The 11505-nt window shown below is 30.1% G+C and overlaps 2 protein-coding genes across 2 annotated transcripts; both read right to left on the bottom strand.

The window, feature by feature from the left end:
* Positions 1-1854: 1854 nt before the first annotated feature.
* Positions 1855-4645, bottom strand: LOC133319219 (ornithine decarboxylase 2-like). Its single transcript, XM_061522819.1, has 10 exons — positions 4591-4645; positions 4219-4417; positions 4028-4145; positions 3780-3911; positions 3572-3692; positions 3293-3466; positions 2860-2991; positions 2687-2788; positions 2337-2557; positions 1855-2257 (listed from the first exon to the last, which is right to left on the bottom strand). The coding sequence occupies exons 2-10, from the start codon at positions 4400-4402 to the stop codon at positions 2119-2121; spliced, it is 1323 nt and encodes a 440-aa protein (XP_061378803.1). The 5' UTR covers positions 4403-4417; positions 4591-4645; the 3' UTR covers positions 1855-2118.
* A 3503-nt stretch (positions 4646-8148) lies between these two features.
* LOC133319218 (ornithine decarboxylase 2-like) lies at positions 8149-10951 on the bottom strand. Its single transcript, XM_061522815.1, has 10 exons — positions 10881-10951; positions 10509-10707; positions 10318-10435; positions 10070-10201; positions 9862-9982; positions 9581-9754; positions 9148-9279; positions 8975-9076; positions 8625-8845; positions 8149-8546 (listed from the first exon to the last, which is right to left on the bottom strand). The coding sequence occupies exons 2-10, from the start codon at positions 10690-10692 to the stop codon at positions 8408-8410; spliced, it is 1323 nt and encodes a 440-aa protein (XP_061378799.1). The 5' UTR covers positions 10693-10707; positions 10881-10951; the 3' UTR covers positions 8149-8407.
* Positions 10952-11505: the final 554 nt, after the last annotated feature.

The raw sequence follows: 11505 nt of genomic DNA on the forward strand, positions 1-11505 counted from the left end.
AGGTCACACTCTGTTACACCTTCATACCTTCAGTAATGTGGAACTCGAGCATTTTGCTTTCGCTTTCCCCCTCTTTACTTTACCCTACCCTAAACTGTAGAGGAAATAAATAAATTTATGCACGTTCGTTCATTCGCCGTTAACGTAATCCAAAATAGAACGAAAATGAAATAAAAATATCGTTTAAAATCAACAAGTATTTCTAAAACCTTTGTTAGAATCAAAACTTGAAAGGTCTATGACGAGATCATATGTAACGTATATAATGAAACTGGCCGGTCCCTGTCTCTTTTGCCAAAATAGTTGTTGAAAACTCAATGTATCCTTTCAAATAACTGTTGAAAGGATACATTGAGTTTGTAGATTGCAAGTATAACAAAATCCTGAGATAATCAGGTAATGTATACCTGATTATTTCAGAATCTTACATGACATTTTAATTTTCTATAAAATAATCCATTTATTTAATTCAAAAATATTTCATAATTAAATTTTTTATTAAATTTTTTATTAAATTTTCAGATTTAAAATGATTTATTTATTTAATTAAAAAAAGGAAAAATTTTCATATTAATATTCACTTCTGCACATTATCGTTCCTTTAGCTATAATAGCCATATTTGATCGATAGCCACGAACTTACTTTTAAACAATATTTATATTATTTATGTACAGTTAGTCGAAACCTTGCCGGAATAATTATGTTATTATAATAAAGGTTGCTATAAACATTGAGCGAATAAAAAAATATAGTTTCTAAGATGGGTTTCTATAAAAACAACTTAACAACTTTGTTTAGATTTGAAAAAATATTATTGATTTACGAAAAAAATATATGTTATATTAATATCATACATAACGTAACTAAACGAACTAAAATGGAAAGGAACATGCCTACCTTAACTACAAAGTTTTCTGTTAATTTCAAGAACTCAAATACAAAAGGTAAATTGTCCTCGGCCCAGCCTTGTTTCTTCTAAGGGAATTAATTTCTTTTTAAACAGATAATTATAAAACGGTATAAGTCTTGCTATTCGACAACCTCCTATATAACAATAAAAAAAGTTACACTTTTGAAATCTGTATGTATTTGAAAATAGGGAGATATCAATATTTCCTTCTGGTGCTGCGGATTTGTAACTCCGGAAAAACACTGCACTAAACTACTACTACTGCACTATCTAGGTAGGAAGAGTAGCCAGGGTAACTATCGTTCTTGCGTAATTAGAACTGATACTGAGGTATTGAGGTAGATACCGTAACAAGTCTCACAAGAGCTGATTATGGAAGATATTTTGGGTGTCTCTCTAGTACATAGACATTTCTGTAGTCTACGGAACAATACTTGTGCCCGTACAGCCTGGACGCCCTCAAGGTCTTTTGGCGGGCCAGTACCAGTCACAGCTAGTAGTATGTTCAGTCACAAAACAGTGGTCAGAGCTCACTAATTTGGTAGTCTTTAAAATATTCCTGTATCCAAATTAAATTAATAAATTACCATCCCCTGACATTTCATTAATTCGAATTTTACTTTATCCTAAAATATTATATTTTATATTTTTTTATGTGAAAAATAAAATATAAAATCTCTCAAAACTTCCACATAACCCTTTATTATATTATTATTAGAATATATAATAAAATCTTATATAAATATTTAGTGATGGACCTTAAATATACAATATTAATGTAATGTATAAAAGATATTGCGGTGCTTCATTTCAAGTATTGAAAAGGGGTTTTCATATTGAAACAACCTTATTGAGGCTGTAAACTGCGAACTAACCAGGTTTAGCTAAAAAATGTGTCAGATATCCGATTTCGAAGTTTAGTTATAATTGACAATAAAAATCGTTATTACTATTATGACATTGATTTATTTAAACATACAATACTTCATGAACATAATTTATTAGGAAATGCCAGTCAAAGGTAATTCCTGTTTATCATTTTTATTATAATTTCCATTCTGTTAAGAACAAAATCACTTTTATAAGAAAAACTGAATGGCATTTATAACAACTTATTTTTCTATTATTATGTTATACTAAATATTTTTATATTTTATCAAAGAATAATTAAAAACTTTTACAATATTTTTTAAATTTAATATTTTTTTTAAGCCTTCAACGTATAATTTGAATCCATAACTTTCGATTGAATGACAAGTGGTGGCAAGCTAGATGGAAGTGGTTCTGAAATGTCTTGTTTGAAGAAGTCATCTGAATCAAACACTTTTGATTCCTTTATTTTTTCACTGAAAAAGAAATTAATAATATTAAAACATAGAGTATTTTATAATTTATACGTGTTACGCATTAATTTAAAGTACATACCACAATTTCTGTGAAATAACACTTCGGATACGCGGTTCTGGTAACGAAGAAAAATCGGAGGCGAGAGTCATGGTATAAGCTCCTTGGTTGGGGAAAACGAGCCAATCATCAACAGTACAAGGTGGTAACATAACTTCGACGTTCTCCATCACACGATCCACTGAGTCACATGATGGACCCCATAAAATAACTGGTTCACATTGTTCGCCTTCCTTACATTGCTTGAAATTAATTAAAAAATATACATTAATATTATATATGTTTTAATGATACGATAATGCTACTGATGTTTTGAAAACAGACTTAATGGAGTTGCATATTCAAAGTACATACATAAAATTGAAACAAACCTTATACCGCCTGACGGTGTGCCACGGTTCATTGTACCGCAAACAACCAAACAATCCGTCATTCAAATACAACATATTTATAGAAGAGTCACCAACTTGTACCTAAAAACATTAGTGAGTCATAAAAGGTTTTCCTATATTTTTTTTACAAAAGAATTTTTAGTTCTTATTACCTGTCGCACTGTGTTAATATTGCAATATAAAGTAAATGCTTTATCGCACAGGTAACGTCCTGGTTCAGAGATCACTTGGATATCTGGATCAGGAAAGAGTTCATCCAAAGCCTTATTTATGAGCTTAGACACCTATAAAAAGATTATTAATATATTTTTAGAGATACCTATTTTTGGAGATAGAAATATATGTACGTATATTTAAAAGATAACTACAATCAACATCTTACACCATAGGTAAAAATCTTTCTACAAACCCATCAATTAAAATATACATTCACTGTACAATTTTTCAAACATATAATAAAATCACACCGTAGCAATTCAACAAACAAAAAAATATCGAAATTATTTACTGTGTAAGGGCAGTTGGATCATAATAAGTAACTAGATTCATATTTTTTTAACTACACGCAGAAACATGACCGGGTACCTCGTCTATTCTATCGATTTTATCGCTCATATATCCTCCTCCAATATCAACAATTTCCATTTTCCGTCCCGCCTTAGCCTCATGCTCGAACAATAGCTTAGCCTGTTGAAGTCCCATCACATAGCTGTCTGGTGATGTGCAACCACTTCCTACATGGAAAGCTACCCCAACCACCTATAACAGAAATTATATTATATATATATATGGTCTTTCATAAATTATGATATATATGTATATAATATGTAAAGTATACATGTAAAAACAGTTTTAATAATTCACCCGGATATTGAGCGCTGCAGCTTCTTCTAGTAAATCAATAGCTTCTGTTTCAAAATCGCAACCGAATTTTTTTCCTAAATCGTAAACACTGTCGGCGTGAACTCTTATACGCAGTAATAAGCTGCAATAAAAAAATATTTCATATTTCACCTATAAAAGTAATAAAACAATATTAATGTATTTATTTCATTGAAGGTAAAAAAATTACTTTGCCTCTGGCCAATACTGTTTTATTTTTTTTAGTTCGCAAATGTTGTCGAAAGTAGCGTGTTTAATCCCGGACTGTCTTGCATATGAGATCCACTCCGGTGTTTTTGTCGGAACTGCTAAAATTATGCTCCTGATTGGAAAAAAACTGTATTATTGGCGTTTATGTAGATTATACTCGTAGAATTTGTCACCCAGATGGGGAAAAAAATTCAAGTTTTGACGAAAATATGCTTTAACCCTACTTACTGTGGCGATACTTTGAGTTTTAATATTCTATATATTTCACCCGGTGAAGCACAATCGAAGCCAACACCGAGTGCAGCGGCTAACTTTAACATCATGCAACTGTCGTTCGATTTCACGGCTAAAACATTTTAAGTGTAAATTGTATTATGATATAATTTTAAAACAATTAAAAAGCGAAAAAAATACACCACCATAAAACATTTTGATCCTTGGCATCATTTTTCTGAAATGTTGTATGAACTGGTAAGCCTTGTCCATATCAAATATATAGAAGGGCTCCTTCTGAAGTCCACTTTCTATCATAGCTCTAGCTACATCTTCAGCGGTATTGTTTTCCAATACCAAAGCCTTTGAGACTCTCTTTTCATACACCATTTTTCAAATTAAAACCTGTATTTTATTAGGAATAAATCTATGAACCATACTTAATATATAAAAAGATATCGTTAGTATAATATTTAAAAAATATAATTGGTGTTTGTAAAATAATATAAAAGTATAAAAAATATAATATAAAAAAAATAAAGAAATGTAATATTTTATTCATTATTATGTATACTCACCTGTGCCCCTTCGAATAACAACGCTTATACCTGCCAACTCACGTTTGGACTGTGCAATACACGATTGGTTTATAAATAAAGGAAACATTTATCATATTACTTTATGGCGTGATAACATAATAAGATTAATTTAAAATCAAACTGGTGGAATCTGATAATGAGTCTAACTATAATTATGTATTTCAGCCAGGATTTAAAGTGCTTAAAAAGGCAACGATATTTTTTTACTGTACCGACTACCTATTAAATTTGGTCCAAAACAATTTTTGCGACAATACATTAATTTAAAAAAAAAATATTTGCTACCCCTAAAATCCATAGGTATTACAAAAAGAGTATTGAAAAACAGCATTTTTTAATTTAAACGATGTTCTAAGAGAGATTCAATATTTTTGTTATAATAATATCAAGTATTAAATACACGGAAGGCTATACGCATGTTTGAAATTGTATTTAGGAATATACATAAACTATTATTTTATAATATTCCATGACTGGGACTGTATGCAATAAACAAAGAGCCTATGAACCCAAGAAATAAAAATATTAAATTTTATAATTAAATTAACACAATATTTCAGATTTTGTTGACTGTACCACTAAGACATTACTGTTACGTAAATTATGTATGCATTTAATAAATGCCACATCTTTTCCGCGATTTTTTTTGATTGCAATAAGATCAGAACGCCGTGATTACAGGTAAATAAAATTTTATTTTTTTATAATCTAAAACACCATTATTATAATGATAATCTCTTTTTACTAGATTACTTTTAACATCTAGAACACATTTAGAGCGGACACTATCTCTACATCAGTAATATCACAAGGTTGCACGTTTACATACAAAGAAAGTACACGTATATAGGATAAGGTACTATGCTCATAAGTTGTCTCAATCTAAACTTATTTAACTCAAAAGATCCATCGACCGAGATTTATTTGTTCCATTTGAAATATGTCAAGAGAATAAAAATTTTCATTACTAAATTTGAAGCTAAACGTAAGTAGAACATATTTATATAATAATTTTCTTTCAGAACCCAAATTTTGCGAAAACAAAATTTAAATATCATTACTTATATGACATTTTTGCTTACATTAAAACAAAGATTGAAAACTAAATTTCAATTACATTTCTGAATCTATAGGAACAAAAGAATAGAAGAACAGACAAATAATAAATGGAGGAGGAGCTCTTTATTCAAATCAATCGATCTATGACAACTTAGACTCAATAAAGGATACGAATCTCTACGTCTTACGTTACCTAGTTCATAACGAAAAGGATAAGAAACTCGATGAGAGATATCACTGGATCCCATAAGTACTTACATATAGTCAACGTCAGAAACATACTACAAAAATCTGTAAATTATTTAAAATAAAACGCATCCAATAGAGACAGTGATGGAGTACCAGAAAAATCAATCAGCAAAACTCTACATAGTACAAAACGATCAGTGAGCACAGCATTCACTTTTTAGAGATACGATGCCTGGAAAGTTTACTTTCATTTCCCAACAATAGTCCAACAGACTAGTCACTCTAAACATGGTAAAGAGTGATGAACTATTTAGGACATTACCTCTCCGCTGGAAGGGCCGAGGCAACAGCCCGCCTTCGATGACTTAGTGAAAGCGATGAATGACTAGTGAACAGTCAATTAATCAGTTGGGATAAAAGACGCCTACATTCTTGTCCACCTACACTCATTTATCTGCACTAAAAGTGAGATATTTCATTGATACAAGGTCACACTCTGTTACACCTTCATACCTTCAGTAATGTGGAACTCGAGCATTTTGCTTTCGCTTTCCCCCCTCTTTACTTTACCCTACCCTAAACTGTAGAGGAAATAAATAAATTTATGCACGTTCGTACATTCGCCGTTAACGTAATCCAAAATAGAACGAAAATGAAATAAAAATATCGTTTAAAATCAACAAGTATTTCTAAAAACTTTGTTAGAATAAAAACTTGAAAGGTCTATGACGAGATCATATGTAACGTATATAATGAAACTGGCCGGTCCCTGTCTCTTTTGCCAAAATAGTTGTTGAAAACTCAATGACTCCTTTCAAATAACTGTTGAAAGGATACATTGAGTTTTTAGATTGCAAGTATAGCAAAATCCTGAGATAATCACGTAATGTATACCTGATTATCTTAGGATCGTACATAACATTTTAATTTTCTATAAAATAATCCATTTATTTAATTCAAAAATATTTCATAATTAAATTTTCAGATTTAAAATGATTTATTTATTTAATTAAAAAAAGAAAATATATATAGACTTCTGCATATTATCGTTCCTTTAACTATAATAGCCATATTTGATTGATAGCCACGAACTTACTTTTAAACAATATTTATATTATTTATGTACAGTTAGTCGAAACCTTACCGGAATAATTGTGTTATTATAATAAAGGTTGCTAGAAACATTGAGCGAATAAAAAAATATAGTTTCTAAGATGGGTTTCCATAAAAACAACTTAACAACTTTGTATAGATTTGAAAAAATATTATTGATTTACGAAAAAAAAAAATATTATATTAATGTAATACATTACGTAACTAAACGAACTAAAATGGAAAGGAACATGCCTACTTTAACTACAAAGTTTTCTGTTTTAATTTCAAGAACTCAAATACAAAAGGTAAATTGTCCTCGGCCCAGCCTTGTTTCTTCTAAGGGAATTAATTTCTTTTTAAACAGATAATTATGAAACGGTATAAGTCTTGATATACGAGAACCTCCTATATAACAATAAAAAAAAGTTACATTTTTGAAATCTGTATATATTTGAAAATAGGTAAATATCAATATTTCCTTCTGGTGCTGCGGATTTGTAACTCCGGAAAAACACTGCACTACACTACTACTACTGCACTATCTAGGTTGGAAGAGTAGCTAGGGTAACTATCGTTCTTGCGTAATTAGAACTGATACTGAGGTATTGAGGTAGATACGGTAACAAGTCTCACAAGAGCTGATTATGGAAGATATTTTGGGTGTCTCTCTGAACATAGACATTTCTGTAGTCTACGGAACAATACTTGTGCCCGTACAGCCTGGACGCCCTCAAGGTCTTTTGGCGGGCCAGTACCAGTCACAGCTAGTAGTATGTTCAGTCACAAAACAGTGGTCAGAGCTCACTAATTTGATAGTCTGTAAAATATTCCCTTATCCTAATTAAATTAATAAATTACCATCCCCTGACATTTTCTTAATTCGAATTTTATTTTATATTTTTTTATGTGAAAAATAAAATATAAAATCTCTCAAAATGTCCACATAACCCTTTATTATATTATTATTAGAATATATAATAAAATCTTGTAAAAATATTTAATGATGGACCTTAAATATATAATATTAATGTAATGTATAAAAGATATTGCGGTGCTTCATTTCAAGCATTGAAAAAGGGTTTTCATATTGAAACAACCTTATTGAGGCTGTAAACTGCGAACTAACCAGGTTTAGCTAAAAAATGTGTCAGATATCTGATTTCGAAGTTTAGTTATAATTGACAATAAAAATCGTTATTACTATTATGACATTGATTTATTCAAACATACAATACTTCATGAACATAATTTATTAGGAAATGCCAGTGAAAGGTAATTCCTGTTTATCATTTTTATTTTAATTTCCATTCTGTTAAGAACAAAATCACTTTTATATGAAAAACTGAATGGCATTTATAACAACTTATTTTTCTATTATTATGTTATACTAAATATTTTTATATTTTATCAAAGAATAATTAGAAACTTTTACAATATTTTTTATTTTTTTTTTTTAAGCCTTCAAAGTATAATTTGAATCCATAACTTTCGATTGAGTGACAAGTGGTGGCAAGCTAGATGGAAGTGGTTCTGAAATGTCTTGTTTGAAGAAGTCATCTGAATCAAACACTTCTGACTCCTTTATTTTTTCACTGAAAAATAAATAATAATATTAAAACATAGAGTATTTTATAATTTACACGTGTTACGCAGTGATTTAAAGTACATACCACAATTTCTGTGAAATAACACTTCGGATACGCGGTTCTGGTAACGAAGAAAAATCGGAGGCGAGAGTCATGGTATAAGCTCCTTGGTTGGGGAAAACGAGCCAATCATCAATAGTACAAGGTGGTAACATAACTTCGACGTTCTCCATCACACGATCCACTGAGTCACATGATGGACCCCATAAAATAACTGGTTCACATTGTTCGCCTTCCTTACATTGCTTGAAATTAATTAAAAAATATATATTAATATTATATATGTTTTAATGATACGATAACGCTATTGATGTTTTGAAAACAGACTTAATGGAGTTGCATATTCAAAGTACATACATAAAATTGAAACAAACCTTATACCGCCTGACGGTGTGCCACGGTTCATTGTACCGCAAACAACCAAACAATCCGTCATTCAAATACAACATATTTATAGAAGAGTCACCAACTTGTACCTAAAAACATTAGTGAGTCATAAAAGGTTTTCCTATATTTTTTTTATAAAAGAATTATTAGTTCTCATTACCTGTCGCACTGTGTTAATATTGCAATATAAAGTAAATGCTTTATCGCACAGGTAACGTCCTGGTTCAGAGATCACTTGGATATCTGGATCAGGAAAGAGTTCATCCAAAGCCTTATTTATGAGCTTAGACACCTATAAAAAGATTATTAATATATTTTTAGAGATACCTATTTTTGGAGATAGAAATATATGTACGTATATTTAAAAGATAACTACAATCAACATCTTACACCATAGGTAAAAATCTTTCTACAAACCCATCAATTAAAATATACATTCACTGTACAATTTTTCAAACATATAATAAAATCACACCGTAGCAATTCAACAAACAAAAAAATATCGAAATTATTTACTGTGTAAGGGCAGTTGGATCATAATAAGTAACTAGATTCATATTTTTTTAACTACACGCAGAAACATGACCGGGTACCTCGTCTATTCTATCGATTTTATCGCTCATATATCCTCCTCCAATATCAACAATTTCCATTTTCCGTCCCGCCTTAGCCTCATGCTCGAACAATAGCTTAGCCTGTTGAAGTCCCATCACATAGCTGTCTGGTGATGTGCAACCACTTCCTACATGGAAAGCTACCCCAACCACCTATAACAGAAATTATATTATATATATATATATGGTCTTTCATAAATTATGATATATATGTATATAATATGTAAAGTATACATGTAAAAACAGTTTTAATAATTTACCCGGATATTGAGCGCTGCAGCTTCTTCTAGTAAATCAATAGCTTCTGTTTCAAAATCGCAACCGAATTTTTTTCCTAAATCGTAAACACTGTCGGCGTGAACTCTTATACGCAGTAATAAGCTGCAATAAAAAAATATTTCATATTTCACCTATAAAAGTAATAAAACAATATTAATGTATTTATTTCATTGAAGGTAAAAAAATTACTTTGCCTCTGGCCAATACTGTTTTATTTTTTTTAGTTCGCAAATGTTGTCGAAAGTAGCGTGTTTAATCCCGGACTGTCTTGCATATGAGATCCACTCCGGTGTTTTTGTCGGAACTGCTAAAATTATGCTCCTGATTGGAAAAAAACTGTATTATTGGCGTTTATGTAGATTATACTCGTAGAATTTGTCACCCAGATGGGGAAAAAAATTCAAGTTTTGACGAAAATATGCTTTAACCCTACTTACTGTGGCGATACTTTGAGTTTTAATATTCTATATATTTCACCCGGTGAAGCACAATCGAAGCCAACACCGAGTGCAGCGGCTAACTTTAACATCATGCAACTGTCGTTCGATTTCACGGCTAAAACATTTTAAGTGTAAATTGTATTATGATATAATTTTAAAACAATTAAAAAGCGAAAAAAATACACCACCATAAAACATTTTGATCCTTGGCATCATTTTTCTGAAATGTTGTATGAACTGGTAAGCCTTGTCCATATCAAATATATAGAAGGGCTCCTTCTGAAGTCCACTTTCTATCATAGCTCTAGCTACATCTTCAGCGGTATTGTTTTCCAATACCAAAGCCTTTGAGACTCTCTTTTCATACACCATTTTTCAAATTAAAACCTGTATTTTATTAGGAATAAATCTATGAACCATACTTAATATATAAAAAGATATCGTTAGTATAATATTTAAAAAATATAATTGGTGTTTGTAAAATAATATAAAAGTATAAAAAATATAATATAAAAAAAATAAAGAAATGTAATATTTTATTCATTATTATGTATACTCACCTGTGCCCCTTCGAATAACAACGCTTATACCTGCCAACTCACGTTTGGACTGTGCAATACACGATTGGTTTATAAATAAAGGAAACATTTATCATATATTTACTTTATGGCGTGATAATATAATAAGATTAATTTAAAATCAAACTGGTGGAATCTGATAATGAGTCTAACTATAATTATGTATTTCAGCCAGGATTTAAAGTGCTTAAAAAGGCAACGATATTTTTTTACTGTACCGACTACCTATTAAATTTGTTCCAAAACAATTTTTGCGACAATACATTAATTTAAAAAAAAATTGATTTTGCTACCCCTAAAATCCATAGGTATTACAAAAAGAGTATTGAAAAACTGTATTTTTTAATTTAAACGATGTTCTAAGAGAGATTCAATATTTTTGTTATAATAATATCAAGTATTAAATACACGGAAGGCTATAGGCATGTTTGAAATTGTATTTAGGAATAGACATAAAATATTATTTTCCATTATTATTTCCATTCCATGACTGGGACTGTATGCTATAAACAAAGTGCCTATGAACCCAAGAAATAAAAATATTAAATTTTATAATTAAATTTACACAATATTTCAGATTTTGTTGACTGTACCACTAAGACATTAC

This window comes from Danaus plexippus, chromosome 15 (genome assembly GCF_018135715.1).
Source record: "Danaus plexippus chromosome 15, MEX_DaPlex, whole genome shotgun sequence".
Taxonomy (NCBI): domain Eukaryota; kingdom Metazoa; phylum Arthropoda; class Insecta; order Lepidoptera; family Nymphalidae; genus Danaus; species Danaus plexippus.